At 44.6% G+C, this 14602-nt stretch overlaps 1 protein-coding gene across 1 annotated transcript; it reads left to right on the forward strand.

The window, feature by feature from the left end:
* Positions 1 to 601: 601 nt before the first annotated feature.
* On the forward strand, positions 602 to 12419 carry LOC139725859 (sialin-like). Its single transcript, XM_071636937.1, has 9 exons — positions 602 to 790; positions 1950 to 2186; positions 2540 to 2627; positions 3723 to 3818; positions 4966 to 5090; positions 5849 to 6004; positions 6425 to 6557; positions 11282 to 11523; positions 12303 to 12419. The coding sequence occupies exons 1-9, from the start codon at positions 629 to 631 to the stop codon at positions 12417 to 12419; spliced, it is 1356 nt and encodes a 451-aa protein (XP_071493038.1). The 5' UTR covers positions 602 to 628.
* The last annotated feature ends 2183 nt before the right edge of the window (positions 12420 to 14602 follow it).

Raw genomic sequence — 14602 nt, forward strand, 5'->3', positions numbered from 1 at the left:
AAGATACATTTAAACGTCTTTTGTTGATCTTCAAATTAGGAGTGATAAACAGATCTGATAATGTCATCGCCAGGATTTGGTTTGAAAGCTGTTTTGAAGGCGTGTATCCATACAATCTGAAGAACAATACCAGAACCGATGAACAGATGCACGCTGTACAGAATTAAAAAGAGAATGAATACATGTAGCTTATCTATATAAACACACATTTCGCAGCACAGATACTGCTTTTATTTAGTCAAAGTTCGAAAGTATTTACGCCGAGCAAAACTTAATGTTGGGTTCTTGGATCAGTGCCAGAGGAAATACATGACATTTTTTTTTTGTCAACTACATTAAATTAGAAATAGAAATTGAAGTGGACTATTCATCACTGTAAAGCAAATAAAAAAAGCTTATCAAAATACGGTTTATGAGTGTACAGAGGAAATAAAGGTAATGTGAACATATAAAACAGTGTGTGTTTGTGGGTGCGTCTGCGTGTGTGTTTGTGTGTTTGTGTGTTTGTGTGTGTGTGTGTGTGTGTGTGTGTGTGTGTGTTATTTCATTGATGCATGGGGCCATGTTTCTTGCAGTTCCAGGAATAATCCACACCCGCCATCGGCTGGGCATCCTTGTGTTCCTCGGAATGACGGTGATTTGCGCCATGAGACAGAACGTAAGCGTTGCCATGGTAGCCATGGTGAATGACACCTACGTAGACACGAAGCGGGTTTCCTGGAACGGCAGTATGGACACATTAAAGACATGTCAACAGAATGTTGATGAAAACACAACGTCAGTCACAGAAGTAAGAGTGATAGTATCCATAACTTAGGACCTACATGAGCCAAACGAACCCAAATGTGGTTATTAGGATGAGATTACTTGGCATTTTTTTGTTTTGTTTTGTTTTTGTTTTTTGTTTTTTGTTTGTTTGTTTTGTGGGGGGGGGGGGGTCATTATTTCAAGCGATAGGTTTACTTTATTAGCTAAACTCAATCCTGTCTGGTTCTGTATCAGGATGTGATTCCTTTGCTGGTACGTCTAAGTAGCATTATGAACGTGTGATTCATGAACCTGTACACCTTGAATTTAAGTGGGAACCCGGGGCAAAGTGGACCAAAAATGTTTGTCCGGCCAAAACCATGAAAACGGGCATTCAAAGCAGAGTAAAGCAAGATTTTTTGTTTACATTATTCCCTTAGGACTACCGCTAACTAATGGCAGTAAAAATTGTTTTTAAATTTTCAGTTTTATCGATTACTGTGAATTTTACAAAAAAAAAAAAGTTTGAAAATTCCACTTTGCCCCAGACCATTGGGGCATAGTGGAATATACACGCAAGGCATGCAGCGAGCGTGGAAACGCACCAAACTTCATACCCACAAGCCCATTAGTTAACATGTTCCACCTTGCCCCGTCCACTTTGCCCCAACCATGTATAATTTTTCCGAGCATGCATCACTGTGACGTCGGTCAATATTTGCTAGCCCTGATACCACGATTTATGGAAGCTTAAATTACTTTATATTACTTTACATTATGGAAATAAAATCATTTTGAACTGAATTGAATTGAATTAAAACCCATGCATCGTAGTTACCATGGTTTTCGAGATACTATTTCAGATAAGCATGATAATTTGACACAGAATATAATTATTATCATCAATTGTTGGTTTGAGGTATGCAAGACAGATGTTTTCCTTAAAGACAAACATACAATTATTCATTTATTCAGCTCTGATATCAAAAGATGGAGCATCCGGAGAGGGATATTGGTGTATGAGCGTTAGATTCAAGACTAAATAAATTTAGGTTTAATGGAGGTGTTTCACTTTGCCCGTGTTCCTCTTTGCCCCGGATTCCCCTACATGTAAAAACGCAACGAAAAAGAAATGTGGAGTAATAAACTTTTACCTCGTACGACTGTTGTATGTGACACCCTGGCATGTTCTGTATCTAAAGGAAGACGGTGAGTTTCTCTGGGACGCCCACACGCAGGAGCTGTTATTTCCAGCCTTCTCCTACGGATACATCTTTACCCACATCCCCGGCGGCTGGCTCGCCGACAAGTACGGCATGAAGTGGGTCTTGGGCTTCGGTTTTCTCCTGTCCAGTGCCTGCACTCTGCTAGGTCCAGTGGCAGCTATGGCAGACTTCCGGTGGTACTTCGTGACCCGCTTCTTCAGCGGCTTGGGCGAGGTTTTATTGTTGTTCTTATTGTTGTCGTTAATGTTGTTGTTGTTGTTGTTTTAACGAGGGTTCTACAAACCCAAGTAGGTTCGAACATCCCGAGTGGATTCCTAGCAGAAAATCGCTCACATTCAATAGCTTCAAAATTACATGGTAGATTTAAAGACCCTGTCTCTAATTGATTATTCTGAGTATATGCAGCGAGTTTATCTAATTTGTTATGACTGACAGACGCATTCTGCACGAAGTCATGCGTTGAAGATCACTCAGGGAATATCTTCTTATCATGTTAGTTATGATGGTGTAGATGATAGCCTTGATGTGCTTTATTTTTATCCAACCATGTAAACCTTTTTCTGCAGGGCGTGTCTTTTCCATCAATGCTGGCAATGTGGTCCAAGTGGGCGCATCCAAGTGAAAGGAGTAGCTTGAGTGTGTTTGGATTCGCAGGTATACCATACTCGTTCTATTCTGCTCACTGTCGTATCAATTTGCAAGTTCCGATGATACCTGGATGCCGTCCATTGTTTTGTGTTACTTCTGTAATAATTATGCCCACCATTAATTGTTCTATTGTCATATCCAGAATGGAAACAGCATAGCCTCTATAGTAAACTACTTTTACTATCCGGGCCTATGTCATCCACTATCCATCTACACACAATATCAAGACAGTTCACAATGATTTAATAGCACGTTTATTACCTAAGACATTTTGGGACTAGCACCTAAAGCCAATGGACCTTGTTTCTTATATAAAAAACGACGAAAAAAAAATCGTATCATTCAATTCCGCCAGAGATGAAGTGGAAGATATTGTTTTAACGTAATATACAGATCGATACAATCTAAGACGTACAGAGGGAGTAACGGCGATAAAGAAGGAGAGAGGTGTTGATTACGACAAAGTATACGATACGACACAGTAGGTGGAATAAGAGTCATTTATATTAGACGCCTATGGTGGATCCTTGTCACTATTATTGAGTGTTTGCTAGTGATCATTCGTCCCATTTTACTATTACGTCATCATTCGTGCAACTGTGGCTTCATGTGTGGTGAAACTGTGGATCTATACGATTTGCTCTCTTGCACGCACGCCGAGAGCTCGGCAAAAACAAAAAACAAAAAAAGCTTGCGTTTGTAGCGTGCATGCGACAGCGCGCTAGCGTAAAGCGCACAGTGCTTGTTATAAATTCATAAAACATCAAATGGCAAGGATCTATTTCAGGTGTTATATAAAACAAATAATTAATGTTTTTCTCTCGTGCAGGGGACAGAATATTTCATTCTGTGAAAGATGAAAGTATTGATCCATTGCACTCATAAACATTCATTTTGTATAATAGTTCCTTCAAGTCTTATGTCTAATAATCCTGTCAGGGTGACTGTCATTATTTGCTGTAGAGTTGAAGATATCGATTCAAATTTAGAGACACTATTCCCCCCTATCAAGATAGTTCTTTGCTGTTCATGTTTTGTTTACTCATTTCCGATTTTCACGATTTTACATACATATGTATGTGTGTTTGTGTGTGTGTGCAGGCTTCAACTTTGGCACCATTGTCGGCAATGCGCTTTCGGGTTTTCTGATTAACCTAGATATAGCCGGCGGAAGGCCGTTTACTTTCTACATTTACGGTCAGTATTGATATGCAATTTTATTTCAGATTATAGCTATTGTGGGGCAGTGGATGAGACCACCAGTGCACTTCACAACTTCGACAGCCACGAATAATGCAGCCCACGAGTCGAGCAGCCCATGAGTTCGACACTAAGCAAAGAAGGTCCATGAGACCGACGCATTAACACCCGTGTTGTAAAGTCGAACTCGTGGGCTGTTTTTTTTTTTTTTGTGTGTGTATGTAATGTCGAACTCACGGGCCTTATTTGCCTAGTGTCGAATTTATGGGCTGTATGACTCATTGACTTTTTCTTTTTAAATGTCGAACTCGTGGGCTCTTATAAGACTTGGGCGTGTCAGTCTCGTGGTATAAGACCACGGAGTCCCAGTGTTGAGTTCCCACTTAGAGTCCAGTGGCAGGAGTGGTACTATAGCGCCCTTTAGTGCGAAACTTCAGTGTCATAAGACCTTTAAAGACATTTTAAAAGGGTTTTCGAAAGTTCTAGACGGTTTTAAAAGGTTTTTTTGGACGTCTACTCCTTTTGAAATGAGCAAAAATTGACGATCTATTGCACGTCATACAAATTTGGATTTCCATGTACATTGAGACATGAACGTAGACCATCGATGGATTTCACTGAATTTCGGATGTGGACAAATGATTCTCTATAGATTGTGCTATGAGAAATTATCTCGGAAAACATGTTTATTGTTTATTGTTTGAAGCAGAATGTCTCATAGAATGATGACGCAGACTTAGTGTTCCTACGGTATATATTTCTTTGTTAAAGTGACGAGGTGGAATATCTAAATTTTTTGACATCTCGACAACTTAAGAATTTGACAACGTGGCAAAGAAATGAATTCAGCTGAATTGGGTTATCTTGATTTCAGCATTATCAACGATTTTTTACAGGCATATATAACAAATCACCGAAGACAAACAAAATATGGCATCTTTAATGAACCAAGAAATAACAGAAATGTAAAAGGAAAGTATAAGACTAGAAGATACGATGGAAACGTAGGGATGTAAGAAGAAGAAAGAATCAGGGATGTATAAGTGAAAAAGAAAATGAATCTTTAAATTTACCTTGTCATGTTGCCAACACTATTAGGCATAATGATTGGGATTTTTTTTAAAGTTTCTATCATCATTAGCAGGATCGTGCGGGGTTGTGTGGGTCATCGCGTGGTGCATTATGGGGCACAGCTCGCCCGCCGATCACCCGTGGATATCAGTGGAAGAGAGAACATACTTGGAAGAAGGGATCCGCTCGTCAGGCTTGGTAAATCAATGGCATGATGTGGGATAAGATCAGAATCAAGATAATTTGACGGAAATCAACAAGAAGTAGCCATCGTTAATCAAGATATGGCCGGTCAACACGTTACCCTGATAAAGTCTCGGACGTGTTATGTGATTTTGGTTGTTTGAAAAATAGGATAAATTGCATTTGTTTGAAGATTTATTTATTTATTTATTTATTTATATCATATCATATCACATCATGATTATGATAGATAAAGAGCTATGATTCATGGGTAAACAAAACCCAACCAGAGATATGGCAATGATATTATTCATGGCTATGACTAAAAAATCACGGAATAGGGTAATTTTGTCAGTCAGTTGCAATAAAAACAAGTCGACTCAAGAATCATGAATTTGGATAAAAACATATACTCCTCGTTGTGAGAGAAATTTCTTGGGATTATTTACATTAAGCATGTTAAGAGAGTAGTAAATACTGTACAACCAAAAATAAATCCCTTTACGGTGAAGAAAAAAATCAACTGCAAGCAACAATTGTGTCCACTCGGTGGACACAATCCCAATTTCCCAAGTTATTACGTTACATCCTAATTTCTCAAGTTTCATTACTTTCCATTACATTGCATCCTAATTTCCCAAGTTTCAGTTTAGATAATTATTTATTGTCCTCCTTTTTGAGGACGATCTTAACTTCATTTTCACAAAATATCGAATTTGTACTCATTGTATTTACACCAGCGTTGCATATCCTCTATGCTTCCATTCGGTTAGAAAGGCAAAGTGTCGGTTCCGTGGGGCAAGATGCTGACTTCGCCTACCATGTGGGTCCTGGTCTTCACGCACTTTGCTCACACGTGCGGCATATTCACCCTCCTCGTCAATCTACCGCTCTACTTCAGCGACGGTATGAGAGTGCCTATCGAACAGGTGATGACATTACCCCATGAAGAGGTAACCATATTGATGGCGATAATGAACATGAACATATCAATATGATAAATGCATTGATAAGCTTCTTATTGATTGAAAGCGATGTTGGAAGTGATGGCCGTGAAGCATGTTTCATGGTAATCATTTGTCACATCATTTTTGATGTCATTGTTACACTTATTGTTAAATCTTGACAGTGCACAGTGGCGAATCAGTAACTTTTGGCCAGCAAAATGCAATGCGAACGCCGTGAAAGTGAATTAAACTATTTTCGCATTCTTTATCACATATTAATGAAGCTTTTATCGTACTGTTTGTTTGATTATATGATTTTAACGTAGACTTAAACATGTAGCAGCATCATTATACTTCTATGTAAATCACACATTTTTCGTTTTCGGTTCACTCTTTTCACAGGCGGGTGTGTACTCGGCCCTTCCATTTATTCTCCAGTTCGTCGTCATGATAGCAGCGAGCCACCTGACGGACCGACTTCTGGCGCGGCAAGTCATAGGCAAGACGGCTATTCGAAAACTGATGTCAGCAATAGGTAGACTATAGCTGATCCTATCTTTTCTTAGTGACAATACGTTGAGACATATATAGGCTTTAGATAATGAGGAACGCTTGTTGGTAAGATTAGAGTTCTGATATCTACATTCAATACAACTGGCCGCCTGTCTCTCAAAAGTATGCTATTCTCACCGGCTACGCCGAGAAACCCGAGAGCATAAAGCACAGAGAAACCATCCCCCATCCGTGCCCCAGCAGCTGCGGGTGCCCCCCCCCCCCCCCCCGCCCTGCCCGCTCCATACCGTGGCAGCGCTTCGTGCTAGACAGGGCGCTCCCGCGCCCCTCGCTCCGGACCCGAGGGATGCACTTCCCCCGTCGTCGTCGGCCTTCCATCGCCCCCTCGACCCGTCCGCATCGCCGGACTCTGACTGGTCGATGCTCAACGATCGCCCGTTATCCGCTGCCTATCTGGCCCTGGCTCAGAACCCTCCCGTCACCTCCGCCTCCTTGGTGAAGAAGCAGAGGCGCTCCTTCTCCGCTACCTAGTAGAGTTCTATACACCACTAGGGGACCACTTTTATGGGGGCAACCCCCTGCGCCGCCGCCCCTTCACAGAGGACGTCCCGCGCTGGGCCCAAATGACGCTCCTCACGCGATCCACCATGCGTCTAGCGGCCTATACCGGCGCGCTGGCCAATCTATCGGCGCAGGCCGACGTACTAGCGGTCACTCAGGAGGACCGGTCCCTACTGGCCTCTCTACTGATCACCCTGACCGAACTACTGTGGCAGCAATCGACGCGAGAGGGTCTGTATACGACGCACCGCCGCCGTCGCGACCTGACCCTTCGCACGCTCGGTTTCTCCGAACGTCACAGCGCCCAGTTGACCAGAGGGGTGCCCTTCGAGGGACCTCAGCTCTTCTCTGGTCAATTCGCGCCTCAGCTGTGTGAAGAGATCGCTGTTCGACAACAAGCGAGATAGCTCAACTCGTAGCTGCGCTGCCCCCTCCCGTGGTCGCGGCGCCTCCTGGGCCCCGCCCCGGCAGGCAGCCCTACCCCCGCTGGTGGCCCCCGCCCCAGCCCCGAGGTCGGATGCCTCCTACTGACAGCGGCACCGCAGTTCTGGCGGCAGGAACAGAGGGCGTGGCTCCTCCCGCTCCGGTCCCCGTCCCGCCGCGAAACAGCGCGGCGGTTTTTGAAACTCAGGCCCGAACTCTGGGACAGGTGGGACGCATTGGCGACCGCTTACTAGCCTTCCCCCCCCCCCCCCTCCTGGCGCAGCATCACGGAGGACCCCTTCGTGATGGCGGTCGTATGGAATGGCTATTCTGTAGACCTAATACAGCACCTTCCCGAAGGGGCCTTCCGTCTTCCCTCCCCTCCCCTAAAGCCGGCGGAACGCCAGGCTCTCGACAGGGAATTTTTTCCCTGCTCGCGAAGGGAACGATCGAGGAGACCCCAGGCCATCCGCGCCTGTCCCTCTCCCCATCTTCATAGTCCCCGGAGACTGGACGGTATCGATCGACCTGAAAGACGCGTACCTCCACGTACCCATCGCCCCTCGGTCGCGAGACCTACTAGGCTTCTCATCGGGAGGCAAGACTTACCGGTACAAAGCTCTCCCCTTCGATCTCAAGTTCTCCCCGCAGCTGTTCACGCGACTAGTTTCCACCGTGATAGGCTTTCTTCGGTAGAACGGCTTGCGTGTTTATGCCTACCTCGACGATTGGCTGCTAGTGGCAGCGTCGCCACAGCTCATCAATCGCCAGCTGCGTTTCCTGCTCGAGACCATTCAGCACCTCGGTTGGCTCGTGAACTGGGATATCCCAACTCACCCCCACATAACACCCTACCTTCCTCTGCGCCGTCCTGCGACATCCCGCTGGGGTCTGGTCCGGCCGACCCCACAGCGTATCAATACCAGTCGTGAGCACCTGGACAGACTCCCCACGGCACGTGCCCCCCCCCCCCATGTTACTTGTCAACATATCAACCTACTGAAAATGAGAGCGGTGCTCCTCGCACTCCGCTTTTTCCAGCGGCGTGTGCAGGGCAACACTGTAATCATACGATTACACTGATTACATATGATTACACTGTAATCATACCTACGGACAACACCACGGTTGCCGCGTACATCAACAGACAGGGGGCACAAGTTTATTACAGCTTAACGCCCTAGCTGCTTAGTTCTGGACGTGGTGCCAGGTTCAGGCAGTTTTGTCGATTGCCTCGTACATCCCCGGCGACGAAAACCTCATTGCGGATTTCTTACCTCGAGGGCAACATCGCCCCTCTGAGTGGACCTTTTCACAGCGAGGTAGTCCACTCGCTCAACCATGTTCAGCGCCTTTCGACATTGATCTATTCGCGTCGGCCCTGAACGCCAGGCTTCCGCAGTACTGCTCGCGGGTTCAGGACCCGGCAGCTAAGGCGCTCGACGCGTTCTCGGTGAGTTGGAGGCATCTGTGAGTGAACGCCTTTCCCCCAATCCCTCTCCTACCCCGCGTCCTCCAGAAGATCTGGGAGGATCAAGCGACCCTGGTGCATGTGGCCGAAGAGGGTTTGGTACCCGGAGCTGAGGAGTGTTGTAGTGGGACTTCCGATCCCACTAGCGCTCCGGCCAGATCTCCTCTCCCAGCCCATCTCGGAAGCCCCATACACACCCGCCTCCACCATCTGCGCCTGACTGCATGGCCCTTATCAGGGACGCCAGGACGGCAGCCGGCCTCTCTGAGAGCGCCGCCTCCCCGGTAGCAGCTTCACATAGGCAATCTACCGCCCAAACCTACAACTCCCGTTTTGCAGGTTTCTTCAACTGGTGCCAGGAGCGCGAGATCGAGCCCCGCTCCGCTCCCTTAGAAAAAGTCGCGGACTTCCTAATACATCTTTTCGATGAAGGCTTATCGCTGGCCACGATCATGGGTTACAGATCGGTCATAGCAGCCATTCATGCCGGTCTTGCCGACGGCTCGTCCGTCTCTAACTCTACGACGCTGACGCGTCTCTTCAAGGCCCTTTTTCTCCAACGGCCCCCTTCGCGCAGCCTCCTTCCCTCATGGAGCCTGCCGAAGGTCCTCGAAGTGCTCTCAAAAAGACCCTTCAAGCCCCTCGCTGAAGCATCTCTCAGAGACCTCACCATTAAGACAGTCTTCCTGTTGGCCATAGCCTCAGGACAGAGAAGATCCAAGATCCACGCCCTATCCACTGCGCCCTGTCACATCCGTTGGGAAAGGAGAGCCGTTCGCCTCATCCCACGCGCCGACTTCATTGCCAAAAACCAATCGGCCTTCTCGGGGCCAGCCGAGATCTTCCTTCGTCCTCTCGCCGACCTGTCGTCGGTCCCCGAGGACAAAGTATGGTGCCCGGTTCGCGCGTTAAAATGGTATCTAGCGCGTACGAAACCTAAGCGACAGGGCGAGCAGCTCTTCGTAATTACTACAGAGCCGTTTACTCACGCCTCTCGAGATACTATCTCCACCTGGATCATGGCGGCAATCAAAGCCGCAGGCCCGGCGGCTCTCATCTCCAATACCACGGCGTCTCCCTCGAAGAGATCCAGTCTGCCGCATACTAGTCCTCCTCTAACACCTTCACGTCTTTCTATCTGAAGGACATACCCACCTCCGAGGGCTCCTTTCAGCGGGGAGCATTCACGGCGACTCCAAAAATGTAAACACCCTACCTCCGGGCCTCGACAGCCGGCCACCCACGTCTGTGCCGGTCTAGCATACTTTTGAGAGACAGGCGGCCAGTTGTACTGAATGTACATCAGAAGAATCAGAAGCGATTCTCTTATCTACGAGATACAACTGGCCGCCTGTCTCAGGCGCCCGCCCATTGTCCCCTCGCCTCGCTTCGCACCGGCCTGTCGCTCCTGTCGGAGGGCCCTCTTCTGGGCTACTACAGAGGATGATTCAATGGCGGTCTCCCGCACGCCGAGTGCGTGCTCGGCGGGCTCGCGGAGGGTGCGTGCGTAAGTGACTGTTTTTGTCTTGGTGTCTCTGTGCTTATATGCTCTCGGGTTTCTCGGCGTAGCCGGTGAGAATAGCATACTTTTGAGAGACAGGCGGCCAGTTGTATCTCTGTAGATAAGAGAATTACTACTGATTATTCTGCTCCCTTTGATATAATAAAAATAATACGAGAGTTTTCAGTTATTGCCCAGCCAGTCTCCCCGGGACAGTCTCCACGCTTTGTCGTAATACCCAAAATCCTAGTGTAAGATCTTTGGTAATACCTTGATATCATTCCTCGTTCATATGTCGCAAAGTCACAACTCAATGATAACGGTAAGAGTCCTTTAATGGTAGCTAGATGATAACATATTGACGTTTTTCTGAAGCCGCCATTCTTTTTGGCCAGTTTTTAATCCATTTCTGATCAGGAAAGACAACTATTTTCATCCTAAATTTTAAAAGTTTTTCCATATTATTCAATTCCCTTAGCGTGCAGGTAATACATGTATATTCACTTCCCAGATGGCGATTATTACGATAGAGAGAGTAACAGCATACATAATGGTGATCATTATGGTTGCATCAAAGTCTGAATCAAGTAGCCTCTGAAGTCTCATCACTTCTTTTCCTGGAGAATTCTGGTATAAATCCTTCTCTCTTTTTTCTAAGGCTTTATCGCTGTTTGCGTTGTCAGCCGTTCAAATGTTGTCAAGGCGGAGTAAAATTTGGTGATCCGAAGACACTCATATAGTTGCTTGTTTTTGTTTGCAGATTTCCTCTTTGTTCTTCTTTATCCTACAGGGTTGTTCTCCGGATCTTTCTGTCTCATACTGACCGGATTTGCCAGCTGTAACATTGGAATGTCCGTAGCGTTCGTCACGCTGTCGATGGGCGGAATCGGTGCTTCCTTTGCTGGTCACTTCGTGTCGCTGCTTGACGTAGCTGGAGTCTACGCGGGTTCGGCCATGGGCATGATGAGCACCGCTGGAACGTTTGGCGCGATTGTTGGGCCCTACATCGTAGGAGTGTTCACAGAAGTGCAGGTAGACGTAAAGGCCCCTTCATAAACAGACTTCAACTCGATTTCCTATTTTGTGCTACCTTTAACCCTAACATAATATCACTAAGCATTTATGGTCGCGCGAACATTCCAGCCGGGAGATGTAAGAGATGCTTAAAAGTTTAAAATGAGTATTCAAGAAGAAACGCATTTAAAGACCCACGGACTTTGCTACCGGTAGCAAGCAAGTTGGTTACCAGCAGATGGCGTTGTCCACTTAACTTGTAATCGCATTGTGCCAGGTGCCACTCAAACAATTATCCCTTGCTGGCTAGTGTTCTCCTCAACTAAACGTGATTCCGACTAACCACACTGTAAGAATACCCTTGCAAACTGTTAGATAATAACAATGATCATAAAAAACCTCTTTGATATAGATAGACGACTTGAGCACTAGAAATAGTAACGACGATGAAAGTAGTGATAAGACATTATTACCGTTTTTGTTATCGTTATCAACATAGGAAAAGTGATGATAATAAAACAGTCGTCGTTTTAAGGAGAGGTGTTATATTGGTGTCATGCAACTACTTATGAATTTTTGTCTAAACATTGTAAAGAAAAATAGCATACAACCACTTTTGGTATCCGTTGACCTTTCTACCTACCATTACCATACCAAATTTGTTTCATGTTCAAGGACATTGTTGATATCCTTCATTATATTATCATATTTCTTTGATCTCTCTCTCTTTTCCGGTTTCCAGTCACCTTCACTTCTTTCCCTCTTTCATTCCAATTTTTTTTCTCTCTGTCCCAAAGTCTGACATCACTGGTTGGCAAAAAGTGATGTGGTTCTTGGCCGGAGTGTACGCCTTTGGCGGACTGACATTTGTCCTGTTTGGCACGACTCGTCTGCAGAATTGGGCAAGACTATAGATGAGGGCAGCAAACAAAAGTATGACGTTCTAGATGAATCCAAGGCTGACTCTGCTGTAACCATGGTAACAAGTGAAACCTGATGACACGGCTTCCAAAGACCGCGAGCAGGACCAAAGGAAAACAGCTTTTCCGACGTAATACGGTGGATTTTCTTTTTAGATTCCTCGTTGTTTAGGTCAAAAGTCTTACACTGAATTTAGCAGAACATGACTGTCCTTCCCTAGGCTCTTCATTATGTCCTGCTGAGGAAAGTAAATGTAATCCGAGAAACTTTTCTCTTAAAAAAAACACACACACACAAACCTGAGATCAAACAAGTAACACCAGTCCGGGAAAAAAAAATATCCTTTAGATGCTTTGAGAGCCGATTGGCGCAGAAAATCCTACAGCATTGTACACTCTGTGAAAAGTCTTTCGCGTAGAAAGCGTTAAATCACTCATAAAATCTCAGCCCTTGGATCTGATCAAAAGACTGTATAGGTTGCTCAGATTTTTATTTTGCGAATGAAATCCCAGATGAAGGCAACGTCTACGCATTCGGAAGGCAACAATGTTGTTTCGAGAGTACTAACACAGGACTAATGTACAATTTATTTTTCATGGCTGAAACCAACGTCATGTCATTAACTTTTTCCACCTTTTATTTCAAATTGTTTTGACTTTCTTACGAAATTGACTATCGATACAATATGTTTACGATGGCAGTATAAGGAACAGATAATTCGCCTGATGTGACAGGGCTTTGCTGAATCAGGATATCGTATTTAATCAGATGAGGGAAAGACAAGTAAAGAGTATAGAGAGCTACCTTATTATTGGTAACTATAAAAGTCACAGTGGCAGAAGCCTTGGGTTTGGGTGATATTCGTTATTTGGAAGGAATGTTAATTCGAAAATGAAATATGGCTTGTTGTTCCAAAGGTTTGTTATTCTAAGCTAACAAGATTTTCTACACATGGATGTATGCTAATCCAAGAATAAAATTGGATTCGTTAAAGGACTAGTCCACCTTCATATACACGAGGATTGAATGACAGCAGCAATATTTGTAGAAGGCATCGGTAAAAGTTGGAGAAAAATTGGACAATCCGTTCCAAAGTTATCGATTTTTAAAGTATCGATCTGCCCAGTCACTGCTGGATGAGAAGACAACTACAGTGTATGATGTCACATGCATACAACGATATAAGGAAAATGTAAACAGAATTTCCCAAATCTTAATTTTTGGTTAAAAGTGCACATTTCCTCAACTTGTCACTAATGTACAATATGTTCAGGATATCATTATTCCCCATACCTTCTGAAAGAAGCAAGTCAAATGTTCTTTTATTATGCAAGATAAGGGAAGATATGTTGATTTTTCTTTATATTTTCTTTATATCGTTGTGCACGTATATGACATCACAAGGTATAGTGGTCTTCTCATGCAGCAGTGACTAAGCAGAAACTTAAAGAATTACGGATCGTCCGATTTTCCTCAAACTCTCACTAATGTGTTCTACCAATAATGCTGCATTCATTCGATACACATGTCTTTAAAGGTGGACTTGTCCTTTAATCCTACTATTTGTGGCGTTATTTCGAAGGTTCGTTATTCTGAAATGGAAACAATATTCGTTGTTCCGAAGGTTCGATGTCCGAGAATGAAATATGGTGAGAACAAACGAACCCTCGAAATCACATTCAATATTCAACATTCAGTATACTGGAATACCACATATAAAAGAGGCACTGTTATTGGCACTTATACCAGCCTCAGTCTAAAACTGTTGGGTCTTAACAAAGAGACCAAAGAGAGAGAGAGAGAGAGGGGGGGGGGGGAGAGGGGGCGTAGAAGCGAAAAGAGTCATCATCAAGGCACAGATTGTAATTTTGTGGTGATTTCTATACATAAAGTTACGTCTCTACTAGTATCTATCAGGTTAAGCCGTATCATGTCATGATGCATTGTACTATAAAGGCTCCAAGTCTCAAAGCACTTGGCAGATGCTATGTACACTCATAACTCATGCTTATTTTCAGTCTATTAATTTTGTTCTTGACTACTTATGTTGTACATGTGATGTGCTGGTTTTCTTACGTGTTTGTCTATGATACATACATTTTTGGTACAAATTTGCATATTATGTTTGTTCATGTCTGCTTATTCTTTATTAGATTGTATCATATTTTATATCGTT

Source organism: Diadema antillarum, unplaced genomic scaffold (genome assembly GCF_040938485.1).
Source record: "Diadema antillarum isolate AM-2024a unplaced genomic scaffold, OU_Dant_1.0 seq00000063_RagTag, whole genome shotgun sequence".
NCBI classification, from domain to species: domain Eukaryota; kingdom Metazoa; phylum Echinodermata; class Echinoidea; order Diadematoida; family Diadematidae; genus Diadema; species Diadema antillarum.

What these genes read in the sequence shown, in the direction of transcription:
- LOC139725859 (XM_071636937.1), top strand. Translation starts at nt 629, where the DNA reads ATGACGGTGATTTGCGCCATGAGACAGAACGTAAGCGTTGCCATGGTA. An exon ending in GGATCCGCTCGTCAGGCTTG is followed by an intron (nt 5,091 to 5,848) that starts GTAAATCAATGG and finishes CCATTCGGTTAG; the next exon opens with AAAGGCAAAGTGTCGGTTCC. An exon ending in AAAACTGATGTCAGCAATAG is followed by an intron (nt 6,558 to 11,281) that starts GTAGACTATAGC and finishes TTTATCCTACAG; the next exon opens with GGTTGTTCTCCGGATCTTTC.